Raw genomic sequence first — 17,444 nt, forward strand, 5'->3', positions numbered from 1 at the left:
TTCTTCCTAGCCAAACTCAAATCCTGCAACCGTTCTTCCTATGTTTTCGTCTCCAGGCCTTCAATCATCTTAGTTTGCTCTCCTTTGCAATTTTTCCCAAAGTCTCAACATCTTTTTTTGTAACCTGGCGACCAAAACTGGATGCAGGATTCCAGGTGTGGCCTTACTAAGGCTTTACAAATGGGTACTTAATGCTTCACACGATCTTGGGTGTCCTTCAACGCCATCCCCTTGTCCTCTTGTCCCCTAATGGCTGGCTGGGGAATTCTGGGAGTTGAATTCCACTGGTGTTGTGGCCCGTCAGCGGCCTGTGCAGCTAATAGCTGATTCGGACAGCGAGGAGGCTGGTGTGGTGCTGCGCCAGCAGCCTGTGCAGCTGGCACTCGAGTCGGACAGTGAGGAGGCTGGAGAAGATGTGGTGCCAGAGGCCTTCAGAACCTCCAGAAGCTCTTTTAAGTGAAGAGGACGAAGAGGAGGAGCCTCTTCTCGATGCACGGGCGCACAGAACTGCCAAAAGGCAGGAGTGGCTCCTCAGGAGGAGGTCTCCTCGAGAGTAAGGCTTGGGGCTAATTGGCCACTCCTTTAGCCTATTTAAGGAGGAACGCCGACTGAAGCAATTTGCAGGGAACAACTTCGTTCACATACCTTCGTGTCTTGTCTTGCTTATCTTATCAGCTTCCTGCAAATTGCTTCTGGGCATTCTGCCAACCACAGTAAGCTTTCAATTATTATTCTTTGAATTCTTGGCAGCTGTTAATGCAGTTAATTAACAGCCGTTGTTGTAAAAAACTGGTCTTTTTAATAAACTAAGGTTTGAACGGACTTTGTGTGTGCTGCGTTCTTTGGGGTCCGTAGCTGGGGCAGAACAACAGGTCTTAAAAATGGCTGTAGTTGGACACCTCCCTGTTGTAGCTCACAAATGGCGGTGTGCAAAAGGCAACACAAGTGTTGCTGTGCGCGGAACGACGTGGGAGCCAGGAACTCCTGCTTGAGCAGGGGGCTGGACTAGAAGACCTCCAAGGTCCCTTCCAGCTCGATTCTGATTCTGATTATTAGCAAGAGCTCTGGAGGCTACAACAAAGAACCCACTGGAACGGGATTCGAACACAATGCCCCCCCCCTGCAAGTCGCGAGCGTTAGGCCCAGGGGCCTCGTTAATTTAAGCTTGTTGTCGGAGCTAATTTCTATCGCAACTTTATCCTGGCTTGTTCACTGCATTCCATCCGCCACAAATCCCCTTTCTTTCCCCTCTTTATTCCTGCTTCCTTCATTAGCGCCAATGCCTCCGCTGGTGAGGCTTTCTCGTTTCCTCCTGGTTTTTCAAAATCCCACCACGGCTCTGTTCTTCGTGTGATGCTCTCGGCGAAGGGCATTACGTGGACGGAATGAAATTTGCACATTTTTGCATGCTTTTTGTTTTACAAGCGAAAGCATGTTCACACAAATAGCTGCTTTTCCCACCGTAGATTTAACCCAGTCAGGCACTATCCCAGTAAAACCGACCGCTCACCCTGGATGTACCAGACCAGAATTGAGCCCCAAAATGTCCTTTGCTAAGCAAGATGGTTGTTAAGTGAATTTTGCCTCATTTTACAACCGCTCGTGCCACACCTGGGTTTAAGAAAACCCATCTTTTCACTCAACATCTGGATTCCCGCAACCTTTTTCCCAGGTGTCACCCTGTCAAACACCACAGTTGATAAATGGATCACTGCCGGTGTTACATGAATCACATGGTCGCTAAGTGAATCTGGCTTCCCCATTGACCTTCGTTAGAAGGTCGTAAAAGGAAATCACGTGACCCCAGGACTCTGCAACCGTCATAAATACGAGACAGTTGCCAAGCCTTTGAATTCCGATTACGTGACTATGGGGATGCTGCAATGGTCGTAAGTGTGAAAAACGGTCAGAAGTCATATTTTTCAGTGCCGTTGCAGCTTTGAACGGTCACTAAATGAAGTGTTGAAAGTCGAGGACTACCTGTCGTTATCATCCCACTGGGATGGTATGGAATAGAATGGAATGGAATGGAATGGAATGGAATAGAATAGAATAGAATAGAATAGAATAGAATAGAATAGAATAGAATAGAATAGAATAGAATAGAATAGAGTTGGAAGGGACCTTGGAGGTCTTCTAGTCCAACCCCCTGCTTAGGCAGGAAATCCTACACCACTTCAGACAAATGGTTGTCTAATTCTCTTCTTTTACCCTGACCAGGTGGGCAATACCTGCTCACCTGCCCTTCTGCTCCTTTGCGATTTCCTGGAGCAGGGGTCTCCAACCTTGGCCACTTGACGACTTGTGGACTTCAACTCCCAGAATTCCTCAGCCAGCGCACATGCGCTGGCTGAGGAATTCTGGGAATTGAAGTCCACAAGTCGTCAAGTTGCCAAGGTTGGAGACAGACACCTGTCCTGGAGGACCAAATAAATTATACTTCCATCATTCAGTCAACTTAAGCTGCAGGAACATAGAATCGCGGTCCATTAACCAATCTGTGCCTGACTGAGCAGTTGAGGAAAGACTAAATCAAATTATTTAGCAGCTGGTTTAACGGATTCCTCAAACCACTCGTTTCTTTACCACCATTGATGCACCAAGCAGACCTTGGGAACCAGGGTCATTGCCACAGATAAGCCCAGTTTAACTCTGTCCAGCCATCTCCAAGTTTTGAACGTGTGTGGCAGTGATGATGTTACTTAGTTGGGTAATGAAATGTCTGCCAAGAAAACGAGGAGCCTGGATAACTCAGCAGACAAATGCATTGTAATTTAACACCAGCTGTCTGCAATTAAAGTAAGTTCGAATCTCGCCAGGCTCAAGGTTGACTCAGCCTTCCATCCTTTCTAAGGTAGGTAAATTGAGGACCCAGTTTATGGGGGCAATAAGCTGACTTTGTATAAATATACAAAAGGATGAAGGCTATTGCTGAGCACATTGTAAGCCGCCCTGAGTCTCCGGAGAAGGGCAGCATATAAATCAAAATTAAAAACAAAAAACAAAAAACAACTAAGCTCAGAGAACCCCAAGGAGCCCACAATCCTCCCCTTCCTCCTCCTCTTCCTCCTGTTCCTCCTCCTCCTCCTCCTAGAAGAGAACCCCACTTCCTTCTAGCACTGATGATGTTACCAAGTTGGGTCATGAAATGTCTGCAAGAAAACAATCTCAGAGACCACTAAGGAATTCCTCCTCCTCCTCCTCCTCCTCCTCCTCCTCCTCCTCCTCCTCCTCCTCCTCCTCCTCCTCCTCCTCCTTCTCCTCCTCCTCCTCCTCCTCCTCCTCCTCCTCTTCCTCCTCCTCCTCCTCCTCCTCCTCCTCCTCCTCCTCCTCCTCCTCCTCCTCCTCCTCCTCTTCCTCCTCCTCCTCCTCCTCCTCCTCCTCCTCCTCTTCCTCCTCCTCTCTGCAAACTCCACTTCCTTCTAGCATTGATGATGTTACCTAGTTGGGTCATGAAATGTCTGCAAGAAAACAATCACGTTCAGAGAGCACCAAAAAGATGGATGGATGGAAGGAAGGAAGAAAGGAAGGAAGGAAGGAAGGAAGGAAGGGGGGCATCACTGATGAAATTACTTAGTGGGGTAATGAAACATCTGCGAAAAAACGACCAAGCTCAGAGAGCACTAAAGAATCCCTCCTCCTCCTCCTCCCACTGATATTGTAACCTAGTTGGGTTATCCTTCTAGCACTGATAATGTTACATCATGAGTGCTAAAAGGAAGAGGTCTAGAAGAGGCAAGAGCTGGGGTTTCATTGGGGCAGTAAAGGGCTTTTGACGACATCTTTGGTTGCCCTCTGGAACCACAGGAGTGGGGTTTGAAGGTTGCGGGGGGGGGGGGGGGCTTTCTGTTGGATTTCTCCGCCTGTCAGATTCTCCCAAAGAGCCCTCAGTTCCACCTAGTTTTACATTTAAAAGTCTACAGGAGATAAAATTACCCTTAGTTGCCTCTCAAAGAGTTCACTTAAAAAAAAAAACAGTTGCATCAGCTTTTATGGCGTTCGATCCACTTCATCAAACACACGACAAGGAAAAAGCGTTTTGTGTATTCATAGGTATTCTTGGCAGCTGAGAAAAAAAAATTTTGGGGGGGGGGGGGGCGGGAGGGAAATTGGTAGGGAGACAAAGGCTGACAGCCAAGAGAAGATTGCAGTAAGAATGTCAAGAAACACAATTTCCAAGCGAAGGTCTGTTTTAGAACCTGGTCGTGGGAACTTCACTGAGAGTTGTGCTCCTTAAATGCAGGAATCGGAATCGGAATAGAGATGGAAGGGACCTTGAAGGTCTTCTAGTCCAGCCCCATGCCCAAGCAGGAAATCCTATACCATTCCAGACAAGTGACTGTCCAGCCTCTTCTTAAAAACCTCCACTGATGGAGCACCCCCAACTTCTGGTGGCAAGCTGTTCCACTGGTTAATTGTCCTCACGGTTAGAAAGTTTCTCCTTAGTTCCAGGTTGCTGGTTGCAGACAGCTGGTCCTTTGCATCCTTTTAGAGAGTCATTGAGGCCACTTGGAGGTTTACCTGTGTCCTCGGGGTCACCTGAGTGGTGCAAATGGGTGTGGCCTTTTTGGAACAGTTGAAAGGACTGTGTTGTAGAGTGGAGTTAGATGATGTTGCATCCAGACAAATAATAACCGAATAACAGAGTTGGAAGGGACCTTGGAGGTCTTCTAGTCCAACCTCCTGCCTAGGCAGGAAACCCTACACCACTTCAGACAAATGGTTATCCAACATCTTCCTAAAATCTTAAACAGAGAAAGGGTTGTTTAATTTGGACATAGATGGCCTCTTTGACCGTTCTTTCAATCCAGCGGTCCTCCGTGTCCAAAATGTGGAGTCTGCTGTCTCCTAAAGAGGGGTCTTTGTCTTGGAATCGTCAATGGACTGCTGCATCTTGTCCTGATGGAATTGTTGCAACAACTAAGCATTTTCATGTTGCATGCGTGAAATCCTCAGACGGCCCTTCGTTCTTCCTTTAATCGTTGGTTTTTCTCGACTCTCATCCACAGCTCTTCGCCGCCTGGAGTTTTTGAAAAGGAATACGAGCTCTACCGAGACTACGGCTCCGATGGACAACGGTTTCACTACCGGTGAGCAGCCTCCCTCAAGAGGAGCCTTCCTCAACTTTGGCAGCTTGAAGATGAGTGGACTTCAACTCCCAGAATTCCCCAGGCAGTAGCCTTAAAGTGTATAGATTTCAACTTTTAGAATTCCCCACCTAGCGTGCTTGAAGATGGGTGGACTGATACTCCCAGAATTCCCCAGCCAGTATGCTTTCAAATGCATAGACTTCAGCTCCCAGAATTCCCCAGGCAGCATGCTGTAAAATATGCAGATTTTTAACTCCTAGAATTCCCAGCCAGCATGCTTGAAGAAGTGAGGACTTCAACTCCCAGAATTCCCCAGCCAGTATGCTTTCAAATGCATAGACTTCAGCTCCCAGAATTCCCCAGGCAGCATGCTGTAAAATATGCAGATTTTTAACTCCTAGAATTCCCAGCCAGCATGCTTGAAGAGCTGAGGACTTCAACTCCCAGAATTCCCCAGCCAGTATGCTTTCAAATGCATAGACTTCAGCTCCCAGAATTCCCCAGGCAGCATGCTGCAAAATATGCAGATTTTTAACTCCTAGAATTCCCAGCCAGCATGTTTGAAGAGCTGAGGACTTCAACTCCCAGAATTCCCCAGACAGGAAGATGTATGAACTACAAGTCCTAACTGGCTGAGGAATTCTGGGAATTGTAGTCCACAGATCGTAAAGTTGTCGTGTTTGAGAAGGACTGCTCAAAGGGTTTTGAACCTGAATGGGTGAAAATGGGTGCTGGTTTTCGCCTTGTAGTAGGGTTGCAACACCAGGGGAGTTTAATGGTAGAAATGGAAAGAGGCTTATGGCAGAATGTCTGTACGCTACAGATAATCCTTGATTTACAAACATTCATTTAATAACCATCCGGAGGTATGATAAACCCCCACCCCAAAAGCTACTAAAAAACCCATCTTTGACGTTACAATGGCCGCACACCCACAACTACTTGCAGTCACATCAGGGGTTGGTTCTACTTACCTTTACTACCGGTTTGCATTGTGCCCACGCACGTGAGCTTGCGTGAGCTTATTTATGTGTACAGGTAGATAATATACTTTCTTTTGAGACCCAGTAACAGAATTTCATTGTTAATGTGGGCCAGTGTGCTCACCTTAAAAAAAAAACTGACAATAAGGGTTATCTTATATACAAGTGGGTGGCCCCATCATTGTTGGTGGGAGTGGTTTTTATGGCTCCTTGATTGGCCTGTTTGCCATTAACTTGCTTGGTCTATTGTTTGCTTCTTGGTTATTGTTAGACTAATGTTAATCTTGGTCGTAGGGCTAGGAACTCAACCAAAGAAGCCTCCGATGGGCCAGATGTTTGCCCCTTTAAAAAAAGGCTGGGCTGGCGGCTTCCCTTCGGCAGGCAAAGGGGGGGAAGAAAGTATCCCAGGCAAGCCTTTGATTATTGCAACCTCATTTCGGGGTGATAAAATCGACCTCTCAAACAGAAGGCTGCCAGGCTGCCGGCTCTCCATAATCTTGTCGTTCGGAATTGTACCCAGCTGTTTGCTCTGGAGCCAGCCAGCCACCGAGCGTCAATATTTGTTCTCTTTTCTCATTATTGTCTCTCGTTAAAAGGAGAGCTGGCTGGGGGAGAGGCAGTTTCTGCCCTCGTTTCTTTTTTCCCCCCATTCTTGCTTTCTCGGGGCTGGGGCTGGGATGGGGGCTCAGCTGACACGAAGGAGACAGGACCCAGAAATGGGTTTTCTTCCCCTCTCGAGAGCAGGGGTCTCTGAACTTAGGAAAACTTTCAGACTTTAAGACTTGGTGACTTCAACTCCCAGAATTTTGGGAGTTGAAGTCCACAAGTTACCAAGTCTGTTGATCCCTGGTGTAGTCAACAGAGAAATAGGCCTCCATTGCAATTCTGGCTTCTTCACTCCCTGCGCGAGACAAATCCTTTTTCCAGCTCCAGGGCCTCTTCCTCCTCCTTGGAAGAATTCAATTTAATTGAAGCCTGGTGGCTTAGCAGACTAAAAAAGCCTTGTGATTAACACCAGCTGTCTGCAATTACTGTAAGTTCGAATCTCGCCAGGCTCAAGGTTGACTCAGCCTTCCATCCTTTCTAAGGTAGGTAAAATGAGGACCCAGTTGGTGGGGGCAATAAGCTGACTTTGTATAAATATACAAAAGTATATTTTGTATAAAGTATAAAGAGCCTGTAGTACAGTGGACTAAAGCACTGTTATTAACACCAGCTGTCTGCAATTACTGCAAGTTCAAATCTCACCAGGCTCAAGGTTGACTCAGCCTTCCATCCTTTCTAAGGTAGATAAAATGAGGACCCAGTTGGTGGGGCAATAAGCTGACTTTGTATAAATATACAAAAGTATATTTTGTATAAAGTATAAAGAGCTTGTAGTACAGTGGACTAAAGCACTGTTATTAACATCTGCTGCTTGCAATTACTGCAAGTTCAAATCTCACCAGGCTCAAGGTTGACTCAGCCTTCCATCCTTTCAAAGGTAGGTGAAATGAGGACCCAGTTTGTGGGGGCAATAAACTGACTTTGTATAAAATATACAAAAGTATGAAGGCTATTGCTTAACGCATTGTAAGCCGCCCTGAGTCTCCGGAGAAGGCCGGCATATAAATCAAATTAAAAAAAAAAATGTTTCTTTTCAGAACGCCGTCTCCAAAATTCGAAAGACGGCATGCCCTAGTGGTTAGTAAAACCTCAATCCCCACGCATATGCGTCATTTTCTGGCCAGGGTTCATTGCTTTTGGTGACTCACTGGGGGGGGGGGGAGGTTTAAAGGGCTTGAAGCACGAGAAACGTAAGCGTTTTGTCCTTCGGGGAAACGGCGAAACCCATCAGCCCGGTGCTCTGAGCCGCAAAGGAGAAGCGCGTTAAATAAATGTTAAGGGATGATTGGAACCGGGATAGAAAACACAATGGCAAAATGTCACCCTGTTGATATATATAAGCTTTGGCGTCAGTGACCTTCAAAATCCTGGAGATGGTCCTTTGCTCGTCTTACAGCATGGAGATTGTAGCAGCTGAGGAGGGGCAGGTAAGCATTGAACGCAGAATCATAGGTTGGAAGGGACCTTGGAGGTCATCTAGTCCCAACTCCCTGCTCAAGCAGGAGACGTCTCTGGAGATTCTCCGTCATCCAGATCATGGTTGTCCCAGAGGTGCTGTCCTGATCCAGCTCCCGAAACACATCAAAACCCTCTGAAGTGAACTCAAAGATTCCTTTATTAGGAGCACCAGCAGCCCTGGCAAAAAGTTTCCCTCTCAATACAGGCTAACAAGTCCATCCAGACAGAAGATGAATAGTTTTCTGCCACATCTATTCATCTCCGTCCCCTGCCTTTTATCCCTAGAGCTAAAGTGGGGCTTCGCTAGCAGCGGTGCCTCTTCCATCCCAAAGACCGGCCCATAGATTTCCACTGCTCTCCTCTCCTCTGCCTTCTGCGCATCCACACGCCAGGCACTGGATCCAGCTCTTCCTCCTTCTCCTCATCAGCCACCTCCAGACCTGGGGGCTGCTGACTCTCCATCTGAGGGCTGACGGATGGCCCAGGCTACACCTCTGTCTCTCTCTCTCTGCCACCTCCATTCCCTCTTCCCCCTTGGAGCTCTCAGGTGGCCTTGATGCTGATCCTGATTCCCACGCCGCCTCCTCCTCCTCATCTGGTTCAGCTGCCGGAGGGACCGGCAGCCCCCAGGCCGCAATAGGTGCTTTTTCAAGAGGCAACTGGACTTTCCGGTTTTTCTCTGAAGACGTCTCACTTCTCCTCCAAGAAGCTTCTTCCGCTCTGTAAGATAATTGTCAGGTTTCGATATCGTCTCAAATAAAATTAATTGCATTTCCAAACAGATAGTCTTTGAAGAAATCTTTCATTTTATTAAGCACGACTATCTGCCCCCGATCGTGGCGTAGCCAACTCTGACTTCCTGACCCCAAACCTTCCCTTTCCGTTCCCCAATTCTCTGCATCTCATTGGCCCTCTTCCAAATCACTCTCCCCATATCTACTACTTCAGCTCCCAGGAATGTCCCCCCTCCCATCTCATCTCCTAGGGGATATTATCTTCAGGGAAAATAAGTAGGTGAGAAGTCAAGCATCCTCTTGCCAGCTGCCCCCTCTTCTCCTTCTTATGTCAGCATTAGAATAAATGCAGGTTGAAGTGCTGACAATAATGAGATTCTCCAGATTCTCCAGAAGCTTCTTGGATGGGAAGCGAAACCTCTTCAAAGAAAAAACATGAAGTCCAGTTGCCCCTTGAAAAAGCACCTTTGGGCCAAGCAGGAGACCCTGGCCTGCACTGTTCCGGTCAAGCGTCTGTCCAACCTCCAGTGATGGGGCACCTACCACTTCTGGAGGCAAGGGTCATCGGATGGCTACTTGCAACCTTTCCAGGTGGCTTCCGACAAGCTGACGACAATGGGGCAAGCTGGATTCGCTTAACGACTGCATGCTTCATTTAACAGTGGCAGTGGTTTGGTTAACAACCATGTCCAAAAAAAAAAGGTTGTACAATCTAGCATGACTCACTCGGAAATCCTAGTCCCAATTGTTTTCGTAAATCAAGGACTATCTGTAGGTCATAAGATCGCCCTTGAAATATAGGTAGCCCTCGATTTAGGACCGCAATTGAGCCCAGATTTGATGTTGCTGAGAATTTGGTTAAAGTGACTTTTGTCCCATTCTATGATTTTTCTTGCAAAAGGTGTTCAGCGAATCACTGCAGTTGTTAAATTAAGAACACGGTCTATTCATTTCTGCACATTCCAAAATTTTCTTTATAATTTCTCCTTCCAATGGGAGAAACATTGAGAATAAAAGATAAAGGGGAGTCGGTGTATTTCAAGACATGGGATAAATTTTATGATTGGTTAGAAAAAAAAGCATGAATAAGGACACAGAGATAAAATAGATAGAGAATAGATGGGAGAAAAGAATTAGAAAAATAGATACCCAGATGATGTCAAATAAAAGGAGAAAGGGGGGGGGGAGGGGTAAAAGGGAAAAAAGTGAGATATTATAAAAATGTACGCAAATGATGAAATAAAAATAAATAATAATTGAATAAGAAATTGAAATGAGAATAAAGATAATTAGGAAATCGGGGCTGCTCGATTACCACTTTAGATTGAACTGAAAAGGGAAACAACAGGAGAGAGGGGAAGGGAGAAGAGAGGAGAGAAGAGGAAAGGAGAAACAAGAAAGGGAAAAGGAAAGGAAGAAGAGGGAGGGGAAAGAGGAGTAGAGGAGAAGGTTAGAAAGGGGGAAGAAGAGAGGAGTGGGGGAAGAGAAGGGGAGGTTGGAAAGAGAAGGAGAGGAAGAATGAAGGAAGTAGGAGGAGAAAGAGGAAGAAAGAGAAGGGGAGGAGAAAGAAGAAAGGGAAAAGGAGAGGAAGAAAAGGGAGGGAAAAAAGGAGCAGAGGAAAAGGTTAGAAGGAAGAAAGAAGAGAGGAGTGAGGGAAGAGAAAGGGAAGTAGGAAAGAGAAGGAGAGGAAGAACAAAGGAAGTAGGAGGAGAAAGAGGAAGAAAGAGAAGGGGAGGAAAAGAAGAAAGGGAAAAGGAAAGGAAGAAGAGGGAGGGGAAAGAGGAGTAGAGGAGAAGGTTAGAAGGGGGGAAGAAGAGAGGAGTGGGGGAAGAGAAGGGGAAGTAGGAAAGAGAAGGAGAGGAAGAATGAAGGAAGTAGGAGGAGAAAGAGGAAGGAAGAGAAGGGGAGGAGAAAGAAGAAAGGGAAAAGGAGAGGAAGAAAAGGGAGGGAAAAAAGGAGCAGAGGAAAAGGTTAGAAGGAAGAAAGAAGAGAGGAGTGAGGGAAGAGAAAGGGAAGTAGGAAAGAAGGAGAGGAAGAACAAAGGAAGTAGGAGGAGAAAGGAAGAAAGAGAAGGGGAGGAAAAGAAGAAAGGGAAAAGGAGAGGAAGAAAAGGGAGGGGAAAGAGGAGCAGAAGAGAAGGTTAGAAGGAGGGAAGAGAAGGAGAGAAAGAACGAAGGAAGGCCAGTCGCCTTTTGAAAAAGCACCTTCAGGCTAAGCTCGAAATGCATAATTTAAGCTTCCAGCCTCAGGAAACGTTGGGGCGTAGTTTGCACAGACCTCCCAAACTTCCTGTTTAATGAGACAGAAGGGGCGAATTAATTACAGATCAGTCTGGGGAGAAATCACACTGACTATAATTAAGTTGGAAGTGCAGGAAATGTAAATGTAAGGCACGGCCTCTTTTAAAGCAAACTTCAACTCTGGAAACAGTGCATCCTTTTCTTGGCAACTACAGATAGTTCTGAACTTGTGACCGAAATGGAGACTCGAAATTCCGTTGCTAAGCGAGGAAGAATTTGCGACCACAATTGGGACAGCAACCTCCGTCACTTAAGTGAGGCGCACGTTAAGCGAGATGTGTCTGTTTTTACAATCTTTTTTTTTTAAAAAAACTGAGCTCATTAAGCGAATCATCAGTGTTGTAAAGTGAACCCAATGGTCATTAAGCGAATGCTGCTTTCCCTGGACTTCTTGCTCATTGGAAGCTGGTTGTCAAGATCACAGATGGTGATCCCAGGAGGCTGCAACCATTATAAATACGTACTGATTGCCAAGTCACTTTTTTTTTTTTTTTTAATTTGATTTATATGCCGCCCTTCTCCGGAGACTCAGGGCGGCTTACAATGCGTTAAGCATTTTTAACACTGTCCTAACTGTCTCCCATCCAGCTAAGAATCAGGTGGCACCTTGCTTTTATTTTGGGAAGAATGCAGAGAAGAGCAACCAGGATGATTAAGGGACTGGAGGCTCAAACATACGAAGAACAGTTGCAGGAACTGGGCCTGGCTAAGTCTAGTGAAGAGAAGGACCAGGGGAGACAGGAGAGCATCTTCCAATATTTGAGGGGCTGCCACAGAGAGGAGGAAGGGGGTCAAGCTACTTTCCAAAGGACCAGAAGGCAGCATAGGTGGTACCTGGCTCAATAGTAGTAACTGTGAGAGGGATCTTGGAGTCCTAGTGGACTATCACTTAAATATGAGCCAGATGTGTGCTGCGGCAGACAAAAGAAGCCAATGCAATCCTAAATTGCATGAACAGAGGGATACAATCAAGATCAAGGAAGGTGCTAATATCACTCTATAAAGCCTTAGTAAGACCACACCTAGAGTACTGCATCCAGTTTCGGTCATCGCACTATAAAAAAGATGCTAGGACTCTAGTAGAAAGAGTGCAGAGAAGAGCAACCAGGATGATGAGGGGACTGGAGGCTAAAACATACGAAGAACGGTTGCAGGAACTGGGCCTGGCTAGTCTAGTGAAAAGAAGGACCAGGGGAGACAGGATAGCATCTTCCAATATTTGAGGGGCTGCCCCAGAGAGGAGGAAGGGGGTCAAGCTATTGTCCAAAGCACCCGAAGGCCAGACAAGGTATAATGGATGGAAACTGACCGAGGAGAGATTCAACCTGGAAATAAGGAGAAGACTGGACAGCCACTTGTCTCAAATGGTATAAGGCTGTCATGACAAACCTATGGCACGCATACCACAGGTGGCAAACGGAACCACTTCTGCGGGCATGTGAGCCGTCGCCCTAGATCAGCTCAAGCGTGCATATGCGCGAGCCTCCCACCGGCCAGCTGACTTTTGGGTCTCTGCCGCGCATGCGGGAGACAAAAGTGCATGCCCATGCCGCTCCTCCCCGCCCAGGAGTCTCCATGCAGCCCGTTTTGGATGCCAGGTAAGTACAGGTCTTGCGCGGAGGCTCTGGGAGAGTGAAAAATGGGCCTCCCGGAAGTACCAGAAATCCGGAAATGGGCCGTTTCCGGCCTCCTGGAGGCTCCAGGAAAGCCTCCGTTGTCTCCGGAGCTTATGGAGGGTGAAAACCAGGCCTACCGGAAGTCTGGAAATGGGCCGTTTCCGGCCTCCAGAGGATTCAGGGAGGCCTGCTAGGCCCAAAACGGGGTGCGTGGGGGGGTCATGCACGCATGTGCAGTGGGGTATGGGGGGGGGGTCATACATGCCTGTGCAGGGGGCGAGGGAGTCCGGGGGGGGATTGCGTGCACATGCGCAGAGGGACAGGTCATGCATGGGGGGCATTGCATTATGGGGTGTGGGCACACGTGCACGCTATCGTGCACATGCGCACACTTTTGGCCCCCGAGGAAAAAAAAGGTTAGCCATCACTGGTATAATGTCTCCTGCTTGAGCAGGGAGTTGGACTAGAAGACGTCCAAGGTCCCTTCCAACTCCATTATTCTATTAAAACTCTGAGTTTTCCCTTGTGGACATGTTAAAAAAAAACAACAACACCCACTCTTCCATACAATTTATACATCCGTGTTCTCCAGAAAAGGCAGACACAGAAAATTAAAACCGAGTCGTGTTTGGGTTCCGTTTGTACAAAAAGACCCTTAGTCATCGGCGCTAAATCCAAATCCGTGTTCTTTGGCAGAGGAACCCAGCAGTAAAAATGGCACGAATACGTCCACCCTGCAAGGCTGGGATGACAGCTTGATGCATTGGGGTGGAGAGGCTGCCTCGAAACCCTCACCGAGCTGAACAGCCGCGGCGTCACTCCTATCCGGGACCGCGCGCCGTCTCTAAAAATTGTTTACAAGGCTGGAAAATCGCCTCCTTTTTCTGTTCCGCACGCAGCAAGTGTCACAATTAGGTGCAACTCAGATGTGAAGAGAGGGCCGGAGCCCAGCTTGAGACAGGAAAAGTGCAGAATTCTGTTTTTTTTTTTTCCAAATCATTGAGCAGACTCTGAAAAAAACAACAACAACAAAAGGCAACCACCACCACAGGCAAATGATAATTTACAGCTACTTGGCTTCTGTCCATCAGCCGCTCCATGGAATTGTTTTCTTGGCTAACGGGCCTGGAAAGACAGTTTGTGCAGGGCGCAACCACTGACTGTGCAAGATGCAAAAAGAGAATGAACTTCAGATCACACCTGGGGGGCTCTCTGCCCAGCTGGTTACGCTGAAATTATAGAGAATCTCTGATCATTTCTGTGTGTCTTCCTAGAATGCTGCATCCAGTTTTGGTCATCACAATGTAAAAAAAAAGATTTTGGGAAGAGTGCAGAGAAGAGCAACCAAGAGGATGAGGGGACTGGAGGCTAAAACATACGATGAACGGTTGCAGGAACTGGGCCTGGCTAGTCTAGTGAAGAGAAGGACCAGGGGAGACAGGAGAGCATCTTCCAATATTGGAGGGGCTGCCCCAGAGAGGAGGAAGGGGGTCAAGCTATTGTCCAAAGCACCTGAAGGCCAGACAAGGAAGAATGGATGGAAACTGACCGAGGAGAGATTCAACCTGGAAATAAGGAGAAGACTGGACAGCCACTTGTCTCAAATGGTATAAGGCTGTCATGACAAACCTATGGCACGCATACCACAGGTGGCAAACGGAACCACTTCTGCGGGCATGTAAGCCGTCGCCCTAGATCAGCTCAAGCGTGCATATGCGCGAGCCTCCCACCGGCCAGCTGACTTTTGGGTCTCTGCCGTGCATGCGGGAGATGAAAGTGCATGCCCATGCCGCTCCTCCCCTCCCAGGAGTCTCCATGCAGCCCCTTTTGGATGCCAGGTAAGTACAGGTCTTGCGCGGAGGCTCTGGGAGAGTGAAAAATGGGCCTCCCGGAAGTACCAGAAATCCGGAAATGGGCCGTTTCCGGCCTCCGGAGGCCATTTTCGCCCTCCTGGAGGCTCCAGGAAAGCCTCCGTTGTCTCCGGAGCTTATGGAGGGTGAAATCCAGGCCTACCGGAAGTCTGGAAATGGGCCGTTTCCGGCCTCCGGAGGTTTCAGGGAGGCCTGCTAGGCCCAAAACGGGGTGCGGGGGGGTGGGTGGGTCATGCATGCATGCGCAGTGGGGTACGGGGGGTGGGTCATACATGCCTGTGCAGGGGGTGGGGGAGTCCGGGGGGGATTGTGTGCACATGCGCAGAGGGACAGGTCATGCATGGGGGGGCATTGCATTATGGGGTGTGGGCACACGTGCGCGCTATCGTGCACATGCGCATACTTTTGGCACCCAAGGAAAAAAAGTTTAGCCATCACTGGTATAAGGTCTCCTGCTTGAGCAGGGGGTTGGACTAGAAGACCTCCAAGGTCCCTTCCAACTTCATTATTCTATTAAAATATAATATACAAAAAATATACAAAAGCATGAAGGCTATTGCTTAGCGCATTGTAAGCCGCCCTGAGTCTCCGGAGAAGGGCGGCATATAAATCAAATCAAATAAAAAAAAAACTCTGAGTTTTCCCTTGTGGACATGTTAAAGAACAACAACAACACCCACTCTTCCATACAATTTATACATTCGTGTTCTCCAGAAAAGGCAGACACAGAAAATTAAAACCGAGTCGTGTTTGGGTTCCGTTTGTACAAAAAGACCCTTAGTCATCGGCGCTAAATCCAAATCCGTGTTCTTTGGCAGAGGAACCCAGCAATACAAATGGCACGAATACGTCCACCCTGCAAGGCTGGGATGACAGCTTGATGCATTGGGGTGGAGAGGCTGCCTCGAAACCCTCACCGAGCTGAACAGCCGCGGCGTCACTCCTATCCGGGACCGCGCGCCGTCTCTAAAAATTGTTTACAAGGCTGGAAAATCGCCTCCTTTTTCTGTTCCGCACGCAGCGAGTGTCACAATTAGGTGCAACTCAGATGTGAAGAGAGGGCCGGAGCCCAGCTTGAGACAGGAAAAGTGCAGAATTCTGTTTTTTTTTTCCAAATCATTGAGCAGACTCTGAAAAAAAAACAACAAAAGACAACCACCACCACAGGCAAATGATAATTTACAGCTACTTGGCTTCTGTCCATCAGCCGCTCCATGGAATTGTTTTCTTGGCTAACGGGCCTGGAAAGACAGTTTGTGCAGGGCGCAACCACTGACTGTGCAAGATGCAAAAAGAGAATAAACTTCAGATCACACCTGGGGGGCTCTCTGCCCAGCTGGTTACGCTGAAATTATAGAGAATCTCTGATCATTTCTGTGTGTCTTCCTAGAATGCTGCATCCAGTTTTGGTCATCACAATGTAAAAAAAAAGATTTTGGGAAGAGTGCAGAGAAGAGCAACCAAGAGGATGAGGGGACTGGAGGCTAAAACATACGATGAACGGTTGCAGGAACTGGGCCTGGCTAGTCTAGTGAAGAGAAGGACCAGGGGAGACATGATAGCGTTCCAATATTTGAGGGGCTGCCCCAGAGAGGAGGAAGGGGGGTCAAGCTATTTTCCAAAGCACCTTTGAAGGCCAGACAAGGAATAACGGATGGAAACTGACCAAGGAGAGATTCAACCTGAAAATAAGGAGGAATTTTCTGACAGGGAGAACAGTCAACCTGTTGTGGCTCCGTTACCTGAGCCTGTGTCATCGGCAGGAGAGGACTCCGAGAGTGAAGGAGAGCAGTTGGCAAGGCCTCCCTCTCCAGGACCCTCCTCTCTGGCAATGCCTTCGGTGTCCGCCAAAGGGCAAGAGCAGCCACAGGTGGACAGTGATGAGGGAGATGAGTCTTGGCTGGATCCTCGGCAGCGTCGCAGAGATAAGCGCGCGCAACAGAAGAAAAGGCGTGCCAGAGATTAGGCTGAGTCACTGGACCACACCCCACAGGATATAAAAGGGGGTGAGGTGGCCATTCAGACTCTGTGATGGACAAAACTAACTACTATCGAGTCACGTTGCATCTTTGGAAACAACATTATCGGCCTTGGATTTATTTTACGAACTGGACAATTCTTGACTGGGGGTATTTTGTTTATTGAGTAAAAGTTCTTGGCAAGCAGCTACTGGGTTGCTGCCAAGCGTCTTATCAGAAGAATTGGTTATCTGCCAGTTTATTTAACCCCCGGCTGTCTGTTTGTGTGCGTGTGTGAGACGGGGACAGAACGCAACCAATGGAACAGAAGTTGCCTTCGGAAGTTGTGGGAGCTTCATCACTGGAGGCTTTCAAGAAGAGACTGGACTGCCATCTGTCTGAAATGTTATATGGGGATCTCCCGCTTCAGCAGGGGGTTGGACTAGAAGACCTCCAAGGTCCCTTCCAAATAGTATTCTGTAATTCTTTTAATCAACGGCCTGCATCCAGAAGTCGTGGGTGCTCCATCACTGGAGGTTTTCAAGAAGAGATTGGACACAAGCCCTTGTCTGAAATGGTATCGGGCAGTGTTGGCGAACCTTTTCGGCACCGAGTGCTGAAACGGGACCGTGCGCGCATGAGCGTGCGCATGCCAGAAACCGGAAGAGCAGCCACCCGGTGTGCATGCGCACGCCAGGAAGATGATCTTTTGGTTTCTGGCACGCCTGTGCATGTGAAGAGCAGCTGGCCGGTGCACATGCGCACACCAGAAACCGGAAGACTATCTTTATCTTTCTTTATCTTTCTTTGATTTATATACCGCCCTAC

The 17,444-nt window shown here is 47.9% G+C and overlaps 1 protein-coding gene across 1 annotated transcript in view; it reads left to right on the plus strand.

The window, feature by feature from the left end:
* Window positions 1-17,444, plus strand: part of ARHGAP39 (Rho GTPase activating protein 39) — a 181,577-nt gene that overhangs the window by 93,975 nt on the left and 70,158 nt on the right. Inside the window, exon 3 of the mRNA XM_070940271.1 lies at window positions 5,010-5,090. Coding sequence (XP_070796372.1) covers window positions 5,010-5,090 — 81 coding nt within the window. The remainder of the gene's footprint in view (window positions 1-5,009; window positions 5,091-17,444) is intronic.

The sequence above is a fragment of the Pituophis catenifer genome, unplaced genomic scaffold, assembly GCF_029215685.1.
Source record: "Pituophis catenifer annectens isolate HBS135680 unplaced genomic scaffold, rPitCat1.0.hap2 SCAF_3, whole genome shotgun sequence".
NCBI classification, from domain to species: Eukaryota; Metazoa; Chordata; class Lepidosauria; order Squamata; family Colubridae; genus Pituophis; species Pituophis catenifer.